Source organism: Chiloscyllium plagiosum, unplaced genomic scaffold (genome assembly GCF_037043375.1).
Source record: "Chiloscyllium plagiosum isolate Xiang-an unplaced genomic scaffold, Cpla_swu_hap1 HiC_scaffold_1, whole genome shotgun sequence".
In the NCBI taxonomy this organism is placed as follows: domain Eukaryota; kingdom Metazoa; phylum Chordata; class Chondrichthyes; order Orectolobiformes; family Hemiscylliidae; genus Chiloscyllium; species Chiloscyllium plagiosum.
Window position 1 is genome coordinate 38,368,022 of NW_028270139.1, and position 16,550 is coordinate 38,384,571.

The 16,550-nt window shown below is 38.8% G+C and overlaps 1 protein-coding gene across 9 annotated transcripts in view; it reads left to right on the forward strand.

Moving 5' to 3' along the window:
* ptpn13 (protein tyrosine phosphatase non-receptor type 13) overlaps positions 1 to 16,550 on the forward strand; it is a 265,898-nt gene that overhangs the window by 44,328 nt on the left and 205,020 nt on the right. For 8 of the 9 annotated variants that reach the window (XM_043695917.2, XM_087985860.1, XM_087985871.1 and 5 more), the window contains exons 3-4: positions 4,014 to 4,183; positions 8,775 to 8,840. The exons of the other annotated variant lie outside the window; for it this stretch is intronic. In XM_043695917.2, coding sequence (XP_043551852.2) covers positions 4,014 to 4,183; positions 8,775 to 8,840 — 236 coding nt within the window. The remainder of the gene's footprint in view (positions 1 to 4,013; positions 4,184 to 8,774; positions 8,841 to 16,550) is intronic. 9 annotated transcript variants of the gene reach the window in all.

Consider the following 16,550-nt stretch of genomic DNA (forward strand, 5'->3'; position numbering starts at 1 on the left):
CTTAATCTTGGCCCATTATAATCCATTGTTCCTGACTACTATTGCTGCAGTGTGTTAGCCACAGGTATTGGAGCAGAACAGATCAGACATATAAAACCAATATATTATGAATCCTGAGCATTACCTGATATGAAAAATCAACATACAATTATCAGAAAGGACTTTCTCTTGTTACATGTGTCTGAGAGATTTTCAGATTGCATATCGGGTTTTATGGAGACCGATCATAAACTATTTATCTCGTTGTGTAGATAAAGAAATGTTGGCAAGAATGGCTCCACTGATATAACAAATTTGTCTTCAAGTTATAAAGTTTGCACGTCTGACTATATAACAGCGAGGAAAGTTAGTGATCTGTCGTAAGATTGTTCTCCGATTGATTGTTCACAACCTTATTCTAACACATGAAAGATTCTGCCAGTGAACTTTGAATCAAATATTCAAGCAAAAAGAATGTTGTGGCCAGTGAAACATACAAAGCTTAACGTTTTCAGAGAGGAACCAAGAAAAGATGCCAAATGTCTCTCCGTTGATTGATATGGTAAAGAAATCTAGCCAATATTGAAAGCTAGTGGCTTAATTATGAAAAGCAATTTCACTCACAGACTTTTGTTCTAAATGTTGTTGATGGCCTATTGGTTTTTGATGACAGACTCAGCCCTCCTTCATGATGAACCAATAACCTTGACAAGACGCATTGAGGGCACCTGGGCATCACAAATGTAGAAACAGTGCTTGAGTTTTGGTGTAGTGGCCAGGAAGCACCAACAGGTAGAAGGATAAATAGACAAAGTCTTTTCCCTGGGGTTGGGGAGTCCAGAACTAGAGGGCATAGGTTTAGGGTGAGAGGGGAAAGATATGAGACCTAAGGGGCAACTTTTTCACGTAGAGGGTGGTACGTGTATGGAATGAGCTGCCAGAGGAAGTGGTGGAGGCTGGTACAATTGCAACATTTAAGAGGCATTTGGATGGGTATATGAATAGGAAGGGTTTGGAGGGATATGGGCCGGGTGCTGGCAGGTGAGACTAGATTGGGTTGGAATATATGGTTGGCATGGACGGGTTGGACCGACGGGTCTGTTTCCATGCTGTACATCTCTATGACTCTATGACATAGAACTAACTGTTAGGCAAGTGCCATGTAGTCATAATAGAAGGGAACCAGTGATTCTTGCAACTTTTCCTTCTAGACTTTAAAAAGTAAAGGGGCTGACCTGTTTGTGTTTGAATGTACAAATTTGTATCTAATGGTGGTTGGATTATTTCACCCAATTGATTGATTGATTGAAGGTAGTATATTCCACAACTATGGACATTGTCACCAAAGTCCTGCATGAAATATTTACCAGTCATGGTTCAAAGTCACACTCATGTCCCTGAACAGTGGCCAACTCTGAAGTACTATGTAACTGTACTATATTAAGTGCATCATGACAGGCAGTTGTGCACATTCAATTTTTTCAGGAGTGATACTGTCTTTCACACAGTAAATTGTAGATATGTTTATGCCCACTCTGCATAAATAAATTAGTTCTTCTCAGGCAAGCTATTCCTTCAATGTTACCATGTAATTTTGAAACTTGAAGATATTATTTTACTCATTTTTTATACTTGTTCATATTTTTGAAGGTGTTTCAAAAAGAACATTAAGCTGCCTTCTGTATTGATAACATTATTGTTCAAATATCTTATTGTAATGATTTATCTGTTAAAACTTTGCAGATTTTACCAATAACTTGAACTCAACCTTTTGTTTTTATGCATGCTATTTATGCATAGGGGATCATTTTAATGTTTTAATTTTGTGAATAAAGTTTAAGGCTTAAATATCCAGGTGAAGTAACACTGATTCAATGCTGTGTGTGACTTTGAAAAGTATTTAATTAGGTTCTCTTTAAATATAGTATCTCAATCCTGATCAATGAATTTAATATTCTTTACAGTGTCAGGGCAAGTGATTAAATATAATGATAAGGCTGTGTGGTGGCTGTCACTTAATGGCCTGTAACATGTCAGCACTTAAAGGGAGAATAAATGATGAAGTATGTAGTCAGAATGAAATCAAATCTTTTGTAGATTTAAGAAGTTGATATTGAAAGGTCTGATGGTTAAGTAGTTACAATATATTTGAAGATAAAATATAATTCACATAGGCCCCCTTAAAAACAATCAACTCAAACTATATCTGACTACTCAAAGAACATCTATAAAGATGACCTTTATTAGTGTCCTGAAATAGAAAAGCATGTTTATTCATTTCTGGTTTGTTTCCATCAGGAATGCTTGGCTGTGGTTTTCATCTTTCTGAGAGTATCTTGATGTGCATTAAATTGTTGGAGGGCAGAGGTCAGAGTAGCCTTTTATGTTCACTTGAGCATGCAGTTTCATTTATTTATTTACTGACTCAATCACTCATGGGATGAGAATGTCGCTGGTCAGGCCAGCATTTATTGCCCATCCCAGAAGTTATTTAAAAGTCAACCACATTGCTGCAGGTCTAGAGTCCCATTGAGGTCAGACCAGCTAAGGATGGCATCTGCCTTCCCTAAAAGACATTAGTGAACCAGATGGGTTTTTTGAACAATTGGCAATGGTTTCATGGTAGTCATTAGACTCTTCTTTCCAGATTTTTATTAAATTCAAATGCCACCATCTGTCATGGCAGAATTTGAACCTGGGTTCGAATTCGTTACCTTAGTCTCTGAATTGGCATTCCAGAAATAATAGGTCATTGTGCATCTCCTAAATTGTTGTACAATTTAATTTTCTCTTTGGATTCTTCTTTTCCTTTTGTTGGGTGTTAGTTTCTTACCTGGATAGGATAACATAATAAATGCATGTTCTGTTCACCATTTATAAAAGTACTGTGCTCATGGTTAAGTTGACAATATGCTTTGTCAGGAGATAACCCTCAGGATGGCTAACAAGCTGAAAACAAGACAACATCAGAAGTAGGGGCTACAGGTAATTAAATAGATTGGGAAGTGGAGGTGTACAACAATCACTGCAGCAACAAAGATTCTTTCTGATTTATATCACCTATTTGGACATTAGAGTCAGGAGTGTTATTTTAAAATTTTGCATGCGAAATGTTCCTTCTCCATCACGTTTGTGTGCCTCGTTCAGTTAATGAGTTTGGAGAACAGAATGACCTACCATGTTCATTTGCCTTATGAGCTTTTGTGGTGAGACAGTTTTCCCCATTTTCAGGTGGGTGGAGATTTTGTTACACCCTGTTGGTTCACTTTCCACTGTGTAGCAAAGTGTCACCAGCAATATAGTCAATAGGGTAGTTTTAATAGCTTTTTGTCATTTTGATGTCTAATTGTATTTTCAATACAGTCTTGTAGAGAGATACTCTGTACTGCAGAGCTTGACTCATAGCTTAGGGTGGCACGGTGGCTCAGTGGTTAGCACTGCTGCCTCACAGCACCAGGGTCCCAGGTTCGATTCCAGCCTCGGGTGACTGTGCAAACTCCACACAGACAGACATTCTCCCATTGTCTGCGTGGGTTTGCTCCGGTTTCTTCCCACAGTCCAAAGATGTGCAGGTTAGGTGAATTGGCCATGCTAAATTGCCCATAGTGCTAGGTGCTTTAGTCAAAGGGAATGGGTCTGGGTGCGTTACGCTTTGGAGGGTCGGTGTGGACTGGTTGGGCCTAAGGGCCTGTTTCCACACTGTAGGGAATCTAATCTAATCTAAATAAAGCAGCATTAAAAGATACAGTCCATAATATGAGAATTGAATAGTAAATTGTTCTTGAGGAGAGAACTGGATTTTTTTTTAAATGAAAGGTTGGAGAACCGTGGTAATGCTCAATGTACTCCTTTATCATATGTCATTTATCTTCCCTTTTCCTCAAACTCAACAGAATATATAATTTCCAGATGTGGAGAACAACTGTTGCACATTAGCAAGGGCAGGGTGTGGATGCTTGGTAGGGCAGAGTTGCTTGAGGTAGAGTAGGTCACATGTCTGTAATTAATTTGTTGTCATTTTCTCTTTTCTATAGCTGACCCTATTGCTCTAGGCTTTATCATCAGTCCGTGGTCTCTTTTGCTATTACCTTCTGGAAATATTTCTTACACTGATGAGAATGTTTCCAATCAGGACCTGCGTGCGTTTACAGCCCCAGAGGTTTTGCAGAGTCGACCTTTGTCCTGTCTCTCTGATGTTGAAAAGGTATGGAACTAAGCAGTCAGCTGTGTGGGAAACAGGAGCTGTTTAAATTCATAATATGCATGATTAAAATACTGTGCAAGTGTTATATTTAAGTGTTGTGTCTATGTGGTTAAAACGGAAGCGTTCTATAACTGTTCCATGTAAACAAAATCTAATCTCTCCGCAGGTAAACATTTTGATGCTTATTAAGGCAAGCTATTATAATGGAAAAGTTGAAATCTTTGAAACTTATATCAACGTGATCTAGTTACAAACTGAAGTTAAATTGCTGGGTGATATTTGGTTTTGTTTTGAAGAATTAATCGTGTTTAGCTTTAAACCTGGTGGAGGGAGGTTTTCCCTACCAAAAGCATGTTTGGGAAATAATTGGTATTCTCCCATTTAAAATTGACAGTTACAGTAATGGGAAGGAGGTTGCTAAATGGAGAAGTGCTTCTAAACTTAGCTCCAAGCATAGCTAACATAGTAAGCGTTCACATTTTAATTCAACCCCTCCCTTCCCCCCTCCCCCCACTCCACCCACCATAATCAATCTTTCATCCCTACCACAAGATTGAAAAAGGCTCTTACAAAAATTGCAAATTACACCTCTGTCCCTGTGACAAAGCTGACTTTCCCTCCTTGTCTTTTTTTCAAACCATCTGCAGATTTTAACACTGTTAACTACACAGTCCTTCTTCTAAACCTCCTACACAGTTGTCCAAGCTGAGTGGGACTTCTCTCCTGAGATTCCATTCTTATCCACCTAATGACAGCCATTTTATCACTTGAAATGATTTCTCTTTTTGCTCCTACGCTTTAATCTCTAGCATTCTCCAGGGATCTGTCCTTGGGCCTTTGTATTGCTGGTTTTCTCTAGGTAGACGCTTTCTCTAGGTGATACCATCCAGAGACACAGTATTAGTTTGTATAGGCAGTCACTTCTGCCTTACTGTAACTGCTCCTTCACTGCTCTTAAATTGTTACATTGCATATTCTGCATTCAATAGCAAGCAGAAATTTACTTCAGTTAGATATTGGGAAGACTGAACCCAGTGTTTTCAACCTTGGTGAGTTTGAGTTATAGGACAAAGCTGAATCGGCTGGGGCTGTTTTTGCTGGAGCATCAGAGGTTGAGGGGTGACCATTATAAAGATTTACAGAGTTATGAGGGGCATGGATAGATAAATAGACAAGGTATTTTTTCCCCAAGGTAAGGGAGCCCAGAACTAGAGGACATTAGGTTTAAGGTGAGAGAAGAAAGCTATAAAAGGTACCAAAGGGGCAATGTTTTCACAAAGAGCGTGATGGGTGTATAGAACGAGCTGACAGAAGTGGAGGAGGCTGGTACAATTGCAACATTTAAAAGGCATCAGGGGTACATGACGAGGAAGGGTGTAGAGGGATTATGGGCCAAATGCCAGCAAATGGGACTAGATTAATTTAAGATATCCGATCGGATTGGACATGTTGGACCAAAAAAGGTCAGTTTCCGTGCTTTACAACTCAGACTCCATAACTCTGTCCTCTAGCTTCCAAGTCCATTCCCCTGCCTCTGCCTGGCAACAATCTGCAATTAAAGTCAGTCTATGCACAGCCCTGACCTCAGATCTGATCGCATGATTTGCTTCTGACCTCATAATTGTGCCAGTACAAAGACCACTTTGTTTTCCCTCCACAGTTTCACATGACTTTGCACCTGCATCAGTCCTCCATTGCTTCATACTTCCCTTGTGTTTAGACTTGATTAATCAAACACACTCCATACTGGTCTCTTACATTGTACATTGGATGGACTTGAAGGCATCAAAAACTCAGCTGCCTGTGTCTAAACTTGCAGCAAGCCCTGTGCCCCCATCCGTCGAATGCTTGTTGAGTTATACCTATTTTTCTAACCAACCTGTTCAGGCATGCTATTGCACACCTTTGGAGCAGGTGGGACTTGAACTTGGGTCTCCAAGTACAGGGGTAGGGACAATACTACTGTGCTACAGGAGAACCCTCATCTTTGACTTGTATTGAGTCCTGATCTCACAATGTCTGATTTAGCTAATCAGTGGATAAGATTGTCTCTCAAGGGGAAGCATGGTTGCAATGGTAAAATTAGCTATCTGTAATCTTAATAAAAATGCAGATTTTTTTTTCAAGTAACTATGGTAGGCTTTTGTAACATAATTCACATCTTAATGATCAATAAAACTTGAAAGTAACTACTGGACAATAATTTTAAAATAATGCTGTGGGGGTGAGTAAGCAGTCTACGTAGTTGATTGAGGTAAATACGTTGTGAAGAAATGCATTATTGCTGTCATTGTGTTGATAATAAAACAATTTAGAGCAATTAGTCCATCATGGGATTGTTTCCTCTCCTTTTCTTTCCCCTTTATCTTTCTTTTGTATACATTTTTCTGTCACTGGATGCACTGTGGTGCTTTTGCTCTCCAACTGAGGGGCAATGAGGCCAATTGTGAAGTCTGTACTGCTGCCTCAATGGCTAAATCTTCATTGAGAGTGATATTCCTCTTGTTTACAGAACTTGGCTACTCAACCAGCTCACATGCTCTGCCACCAGTGAAGTGAAGCATGGTTTTGATTATTTTCTTGGGTGCCTAAAGTTTAATATTGAATAACTAGGTCTTCAGAGTATCCCATAATTTGACTTGCTTCTTCACTGCTTCAAATAATTTACTTTTATTGAGTCTTAATCTACAAATCATTACCTGGAGAAGAATGTTGAACTTTAAAGTATGAATTTAATTAATTCATGGTCAATAACTAAGTTAGATCATAGAATCGTAGAAGCAGGGCATTTGGCTCATTGAATCCATACCGACCCTCCAAAGGGCATTCCAGTCAGACCCAACCACCCCTACCCTATCCTTGTAACTCTGAATTTTCCATGGCTAACCCACCTAGCCTGCACATCTCTGGACACTGTGGGCAATTTAGCATTGCCAATCCACCTAACCCGCACTTTTTTTTGGACCATGGGAGGAAACTGGAGCACCCGAAGGAAACCCCCTCAGACACTGGGAGAATGTGCAAACTCAACACAGACAGTTGCCCGAGGGTGGAATCAAACTTGGGTCCCTGGTACTGAGGCAACAGTACTAACCACTGAGCCATTGTATTACCCAGATTCTTAATTCTGACAAATAGTGACTTGAAACTATAGTTATAGGAAGTTTTGAAGATTAACAAGATATAGTCCATTATGGTGGAAAGTGATTGGCTTAGAGTGATGAATTTAAATTATTGTGAAATGGAATATTTCATGAGCTGGGCCCACCTGGTCAGGAATTGAATGCCCCCCTAGCTTTGTTGAATATCTATAAACCAAATCTTTGAAGATTTACAGTCATGCTCTTAGTTTCTTAATTTTCTTCATCTGCCATCCTTGTAGTCTTTGCATGTTGTGTAGTTACGTGGCATCAATTCTTAACCAATATTAATTACACTCAAAGTACCCAAACCACTTTTATTTGGGAACCTTTGAAGAGCAAGAGAGATGAATACTAATAGTAATAATAACCTGTTGCATTTCTAAAATATCCTTTAAATTGCAAGAATATTCTACAGTCTGGTATAGAAGCAGATAAATAAATAAACATTAAACCATTTAGGAGATAACGATAAGGACAATTTTGAGAAGATTTTCAAAGCTTGAGAGGAAAGAGAAGGGACTTGGGGAAGCAATTGGCAGTACACTTCATGAGTGAAAGGAGGGACATTACACCTAAGGCACAGAATCTAAGGACTAGCAAAAGACCAGCAGGGCAAAATGAGTGACCTTACTTCCCATTTAGCTGAGATAGATTCAAGCCAGATCCATGATATGCAAAAATACTGTTCTGCTCCATTGTTCTATCCAGTTACCAAGATGAATTAAATGTCTATGATTTCATGTGGGAAAGTTGATCATTTATTTTGCCATCAAATGGACCATTACTATTTGTAGGATGCAGCAGGTGACAGGCAAAGAAATTATTTAAGGTGTTGTGATGTTTAAGCATTGACAGCAGTTGAGGTTGCCACATGTATTTTTAATACATGATCTTCATGCTAACAACGGAGCTTAATTTAACTGGCGAACACCCAGTGTCTTAATTTTAGCCCTTGATGTGATCTGTAAAGTTAACTCTGTCACAGGTATCTGATTTTCACTTTACTCCAATAAAACAATAATGTGCATTTTGTCAAGTTGTTTCAGTTTGCTTTAATGTAAAATGAATCAATAGGCAATGGTTAATATGAGGATCTTCCAGGTAATGTGCAATAAAAATCTTTGTGAAGAGCTGCTTCACATTTTTCATCATATCATTGTTGAAGGTTAAAGGTTGGACTAAATGGACTTAATGCTCCAAAAGGTTTAACCTGTAAAGATTTGTTGCATGACCTATTTTTTTCAAAGTGTTTGGAAAGTGACATCCTTCTAGTTTAGGGTCTGTTAATTAGCAAACCAAATTAATGAAAATGGCAATGTGCGAGAGTTGTGTATTCTAACAGTTTAAAATTTACATTGATATTAAAATGAAAGTTTGATTTAGAATGCCACAATAATTCTAACTATTTTGTAAATTTTAACTGAATCATAACTTTTTTGATTTTGCAGATGCACGTGTATTCTCTTGGTATGACTTTGTATTGGGGAGCTGATTATAAAATACCTCTGGACCAGGTGGGTGTAAGGTACATTTAATCCAGACACATTAAAGGAATTGGTGCTACTTCATTCTAGAGAAATGACCCAAACGCAATAGTGACATAAAAGTTGACAGTTTAGGGAAGCCAGAACCACCCTACTTTTGCCTGAATTTATGTGATACATTTTCCTTTCTCTACTGACCTCCAAAATCTTTTGAGCCGCTTGTTAGAATTTTGTAGATTTCGCATGTAGATTTACTTAGAAACTGTGGTTGGGAAATGTATGCACAAATTCATCATTGAGGTCTACAAATTGTCTGTATGCCAAGCCACCTACAGCTTCTTTTGGCAGGATTTGCTCTGGCAAGTGTTTGAGTTCAAAACTGGAGCTATTTCTTTAACACTATAAAACACAGGAGCAAGTTTTATTTTACAATACTTTTCGAGGATTTCTTTTACACTTGATAATTTTTTTTGGTGTAATTATTTAGTTTCACAAGATATGTGGATTGATTTGGTTAGAAGTAATGAATAAATTTTATTTTGGGCCCTTGAGCAATTATGCTCTTGAAAAAAATGCAAGAGACCTGTCTGCATACATCAGTGAGACATAACTACAGATAAGGGATTTCATATGGTAAACAAGATTTTGGAAAATCTGAGCTAATGAAATGAATGGCTGCTAAGAAATTAGCACTTCAGCTTATTAACTTTCATTTTTAGGTTCCTCATTAAATACCTTTTAAATACATCTCACCATGCCATAATTTTGTGAATTTGCAGTATATTTATTATTCCATATTAACATTGATAAGTTGTGTAAACCTATATTCATATTTCTGTATATAACACATTTCTATTTTCCTGAGTGAGCTGGCAGGATGATGGGGATAACTGTGATTTTGCAAACGTGCAAAGTAGATAATAAATGGGGGAGAATTGAGAAAACTCATAGTTGACAATTTAAACCTGAAAGGATCTCTGAAAGGACAAACAAACACAGAAGAGATCCTTGAAAGATTGGATTCAGCAAATGAGTCTCCTCAGCCAGTGAAATAAAGAAGAAGTCACTGGAGTAGAATTGAAGACTAATACAGTTGGGTGGACTGTGACCATGAAAAGAAGACATGCATGGTAGGAACTCGAGGAAAATGGGAATATTGGATGGATCAAGGGTGAAATAAATGGAAAAATAGAAGGAAACTTGTTACTCACAGGATTGTACCAATAATGAAATGCCAGACACTACTAATGTCACATGAAAACATAACCAAATGCCCAAAATCAGGTAGAAAAGGCATAACCAGAGAAGATGGATTGGACAAAGGCAGAGAGTAAAGCACAGCAGGAGATTTTAGTTCTTGGCAACTTTTTGATCAGGAATTTGAAGACCCATCAGTTGATGGGAAGTTTTGAAAACTATTTTAGGGCACATAGATTTGGAAGGAGATATCAAAGGATCTAGTCAGTGATTGAGGAAATAAATAATATGGGTATTGTAAATATCTTGTGCAAGGACTGTCTTTCAAAGGCGAAAAGCACAAAATTCTGAGAGTTGGATAAAGGACAGAAAATTGCCAAGGAAATCGAGGACGTTAACAAAGTGACTGGCGGGCTGGTGCGACTATAATGATGTCATCCAGACAAAGCAGTAACTGTTTTGGAAGAACTGTAGAAGTGAACATCAATAATTAGCTGCAGTAGATGGATGGGTAGAGGAATATATGGGTAGGAAAGTAAATTCATAATGATACTGAGTATGCAGTGGATGATTGTTAGCAAGGTGATGACATGATACAGTTGAGCCAGATACTAGGTTGTATTTATATAGTGTACTTAACATAGAAAACATCTCAGTGTGTCTATGGAAATGGAGGCTGCGTTGGGGAGAGTTGAAAAAGAAATGGACAGGATTGGAAACTTGGAGAGATTATCAGAAGTTTCTGAAACAAAGTTGAGATGGTTTTGACTTGAAGTGAAAGGTTCAAAGATAAACTGGTTTGGTGAGAGTTTCAGAGAGTTTGGCTGAGATGTCAGAAGCTTCTTAGTGAAAGGACAGAGTAAGTGGCCAAAACTAGGGCCAAAAGCAGGCCTAACCTAAAGTAAAATGCTTATACATGAAGACAATAGTAATTAGAAATACTGTGCTGGAAAGTGGCTGCTGTGTCAGTAAAAAAAATAGTACTGATGACAGATGATAGTAATGGATACAACATGCAGGAGTTTATGGTTGAGAAAGATAAATAAACAGGAAGCAAATTTAAGTAGCTTTGTATGTCAGAGCCAATTGGAATATCACAGAATCCTTTTGTTACAGAAGCAGGTCAGTCATTGGTTCTGTTATCCAGTGGCAATCCCCTGCCTTTCTCCCCATATCCCTGGAAACAACTTGTATCCAAATTACCAACCAATGCTAACTCCACCAAATTTCCAGGCAATGCATTCTATACCATAACATGCTGCGTGAAAATGTTTTTCTCTCATTACCTTTGTTTCATTTGCACATCATTTTAAATCTGTGTCTTCTCATCCCTGTTTCTTTTACAAGTGGAAACAGCTACTTTATCTAGTCCACTCATGATTTTGGAAGCTTCAGTCAGCTCTCCTTATTCATATAAGATATTATTAAAGTCAATCTGTGAGAGGCACAAGATTAAAAAAAATGAATTCTTCTCATTAGATAATTTAATGGGAAGGATAAAGCTAATACCTGTTACAAACCGCCAAATCAGCAATGCACTTCATGATGGAATAAGGATATTTTTAAATTTTAAATTGAATTTTCCATCACCATTATAATTTGGGTGCTCAAATGGTTCACAGTCCAAATTAATCTATATACCACTGCTTAGCTGTTTCATGGTGTAGTTTGTTCAGGATTCAGTGGGTCATAATGATTAAAAAGGGCTAGTAACTTGATAAGTTTTGCATGAGCAGCCTAATATCTGATCAGGCTCAAGGCTGGGCAAAGCTGTTGAGCAGTGTTTAAGTAGATGACAAGCAGAATAAAATGCTCAGCATTTAGAGTACAGGAGAAGTACATACCTGGAAATTTAATCAATTGCTAAATGGCATGACATGTAATGGATGAAAGAAAAATTAGAAGCAAAAATAACAATGGTGACAACTTGCCTTTAACATAACAAAAAATCCCAGGAAACTTGACAAACAAGTGTGTTCAAAATGGATGTTGATCCAGCAAGGTAGTGAATAGGACCATAAAGGCACTTTCAAGAGACAAATGTTGACTAGGGTTTTAAAGTTAATGAAATGGATACAAGGCTGATTTCAAAAAGTAGAACCAAGGCTTCTGTAAAACAATTATAGGGTAAACACTGGGGTATAAACATTAAGTTAGAGCATTACACGTGGAACATTTGTGAAACAATATTGAGAGCAGAATGCAGATGTACAATGTAGTAAGGCCATGGTTGGGTGAGCTGATTTATAAGTAAAGACCATAATTTTGGATTGAATATATAGACCGGGATGTGAGGCAAGTGGAACTGAATGTGTGGTAGAGTTTTGAACAAATTGGACTTTCTGGTCATTGGTTGATGAAACACCAACAAGGAGGTATTTAACATGGTGGAATGTGAATGTCTTTGCAAGAGTTTAGGAGTGACTGAGCTAGGAGTGGATAGATTGTGCAACTGAGTTAGAAATATATAGAACTAGTAATGAATAAGATATCGTTCTAAAGATTAGTGGCAGAATGAGCAGAGAGTCAGATTAAAATTAGCTTAATGCAGTTTGAGGGAATGCATCTTAGGGGAGGTGATAGTATAGTGGTACTGTTGCCAGTAATCTGGAGAACAGATAATGTTCTGGGGACCTGGGTTGGAATTCCACCACAGCTGATGTTACAATTTGAATTATTCAAAAGTACAATGATGACTTTGAAACAATTGTTCTGGGAAAAAATAGCATCTGGTTCATTTGTTTTTGGAAGGAAACTGCTATCCTTACCTGACCCAAAGCAATATTGGTAACTTTTAACTGTCCTCTGAACTGAACTAGCACTCCACGTAGCTGTATCACATGCAAGAAACTGCAAAATGAATTAAGCTAGACAGATCATTTTGCATTGACTAAAGCACAGAGAGCGACACAATAAAGCTCATCCTTTTGTTGACCCTGCAAAGTCACTCTCACTAACATATGGGTGTTAGTGCCAAAATTGGGAGAGCTGTCTCACAAACTCTGTAAGATGTAATTTTGTGAGCATGGCTATTCCCCAGACACTACCACCACCATCCCAGGAGAGACCCACCAGAGCTGGTGGCATAGTGTTATACAGTCAGGAGAGTTCTCAACATGGACTTTGGTGTCAGGACAAACATAGGTAAGGAAACTTTCTGCTAATCACAACAGAAATAACCCTCCTCCAGCCTTCACTTCCCATTTGAAAACCAATTTTAGATCCTGTTTGCCAAATTGCCTTGGATACCATGGGCTCTTACCTTTTGTACTATCCTCACCAAATATATTTAGTCACCATATCAATTTATTTAATCACCATTTCAAAAAACTCAATTAAGTTAACGAGGCAGGAGCTCCCTCCAGCAAATCCATGCTGACTATCCCTGATTTAATCCCTGCCTTTTCAAGTGTTCATTAATCTTATCCCTCAAAGTTTTTTTTTCAACAATTTCCTTGCCACGATCTAGACTAACTGGTCTGTAATTATCTGGCCTACCTCTGCTACCCTTCTTGAGCAAAGGAACCACCTCTCCTCGAGTCATCTGGCACTTCACCTGTGGCCAATGAAATATTAAATATGCTTCCCAGAGCAGCATGGGATATATCTCAATGGTCCTGGGGATTTATGCAACATTAGCCTGATAAAACCTCTAATACACTTCCTTATTATTTTTAATATGTTCTCGAACCTCACTATCCTAAATTAAATCTTCAGGTGTAATGTCTTTCCCCTTTGTGAATATAGATGACAAATATTCATCCTCACCTATATCTTCTGGCTCAATGCACTGATTGGCCTGTTGATCTTTAATAAGCCCCACTCTTTCTCTGGTAATCCTCTTGCTCTTAATATACTTCTAAAATGCCCTAGGGATTTTCTTAATGCTATCTGTCCAAGGTATTTCATGGCCCCTCTTTGCCCTCCGAATTTCTTTTTCAAGTACCTTCCTGCATTCAGAAGGTCTGCCCTGTTTTTAATGCTCTATTCTTGACATATGCTTCCTTTTTCTTTATCAAACTCTCGATATCCCTTAACATCTAGGGTACCCTGGACTAGCTGCCCTTACCCTTCTCTCTTAGAGGAATATGCTGGCTCTGAATTCTCACTGTACTACTTTTAAAAGACTCCCTTTCTAAATATAGAGTTAGCTGCATGTAGCTGCTCCCAGTCTATGTTTGCCAGATCCTGTCTAGTGATATTGAAATTGGTCTACTCCCAGTTTACATACTTAAGTTCTGTACTATCCTTATCCCTTTCCATAATAACTTTGAAACACAGATTTATGGTCACTGTCCCCAAAATATTCATCCATTGACATTTGAGCCACTTGACCAGCTTCATTTCCTTGGACTAGTCCTTGCACTGCCTCTAGTAGGATTGTCTATGTATTGGCATGAAAAGGTCTCATGGATGCACTTTAAAAATTCCATTATATATAATCCTTTCACACTAAGGCAATCCCAGTTAATGTTAGCAAAGTTGAAGTCACTGCTACTATAACCCTGCATATCTGCTCTTCTGTCTCCCCCTGACTATTGGAAGCCCTAATATATAATCCCAGCAGCGTGATCATCTCTTTTAATTCTAAGCTCTACCTAGGTAGACTCATTTGAAAAGTCATCTAAGACATCCTGTATCATTACTGCAGTAACCATCTCTTTTATTAATACTTCTCCCACTCCCTCGTACTTCTGTACTTTGGAATGTTGAGCTGCCAGTCCTGTCCTTCCTTCAACCGTGTCTCTGATTGTAACAATGATATATTCCCACCTGCAGATCAATACTGTAAGTTCATCTGCCTTACATTTAAATAGATAAAATTAAGCTTTCCAGTCCTTCCAAGTGCCATATCATACCCACATCTTCTCTGCCTGCTGTTCTGTTCTAGTATTCCTTTAGTATCTGATTCGACCTTACCTCCAACTTTACGTCTACTCTATGGTCATCTCTCTGCCATATTAGGTTAAAACCTCCCCAGCAACACAAGCAAACCTCCCAGTAAGGATATTGGATCCATTCCATTTCAGGTATGACTCATCCAGCTTGTACAGGTCACATCTATCCCAGAAACTGTCCCAATGATCCAAAAATTTAAACTCCTCCATCCTACACCATCCATTTAGCTGTGCATTCATCTGACTTGACCCCCATTCCTATACTCAGTAATGCATGGCACTGGAAGTAATCTAGAAATTGCAACCTTAGTAGTCCTGTTTTTTAATCTATTGCTTAACTCTCTGTATTCCTGTTGCAGAAGCTCAATTTTTTGTTTACCTGTGTCATTGATACCAACATGTATCATGACAGTTGGCTGTTCGTACTTCCCCTTCAGAATGCCTTGCGTTCGCTGAGACAATCTAGGGAAGCAATGAAAGGGAAAAACAAACTTGAGCTTCCTCCTTACTGAAATAACTCCACAAAGGCTGGTATCCCACCACCAAGTCACCCTTTCTTTACACATGCGTAGTATTTGACACTGATTCAGCTAGCTCAGAGCCAGTTTCTAGAGTAAACACAACCCTGACACTCCTGTGTATATCCATACTTGGACCAGATTAACAGCCCCAATCAGGAAACTCTTATTCTGTGGTGGAAGTGGGTACTGCAGATGCTGGTGGTTTGAGTCAAGATTAGAGTGGTGCTGGAAAAGCACAGCAGATCAGGCAGCATCCGAGGAGCAGGAAAATCGACATTTCGGGCATTTGCTGCCCATTGCCAATTCCTACTGAAGGGCTTTTGCCCGAAACATCGATTTTCCTGCTCCTCGGATGCTGCCTGACCTGCTGTGCTTTTCCAGCACCACTGTAATCTTGGCTCATATTTTGTGGTATCCACCTGGCTGACCTTGTTCCAATCACTGTACTCACCAATTTGCCTGCTGTAGATGCATCTGTCCATAATAGTATCTACAAATGTGACCACCTCATAATCCTTGTGGAGACAAAGTCCCATCTTCACTTTAAAAATACTCTCCATCGCATTGAGTGCCACTATCATTATGGAATAGACTTCAAACTGATTGCTAGCAACTTAAGACTGGGCATCCATGAGGCATGGGGTCCATCAGCAGCAGCATCAACAGCAGCAGTCTTATGCTCTGGCATATTCCCCACTCTTCTGTTACCAGCAAGCCAAGGAATCATCCCTGATTGAATGAAGGATGCAAGAGGTCATGTCAGGAACAGCCTACCTAAAACTGAGGTGTGAATCTCGTGAGGCTACAAAACAGCACTATCTGCATACTAAACAACGTATTTAGACAGAGCGAAGAACTTTCACTAACCATAAATAACTTTTGCTGTCCTTTGCCATTTGCCATTGGATAGTTGATAAAGGGCCATCTACAACTAATGACTTTCTCCACTGTTTGAGGAAATCTTAACCTGGAGTTACATCTATGTCAGACAATGAAGTTAGTGAATCAATGTTGAGAGTGTGGTGCTGGAAAAGCACAGCAGGTCAGGCAGCATCCGAGGAGCAGGAATTTCTGATGAAGGGCTTTTACCTGAAACGTTGATTCTCCTGCTCTTCGGATGCTGC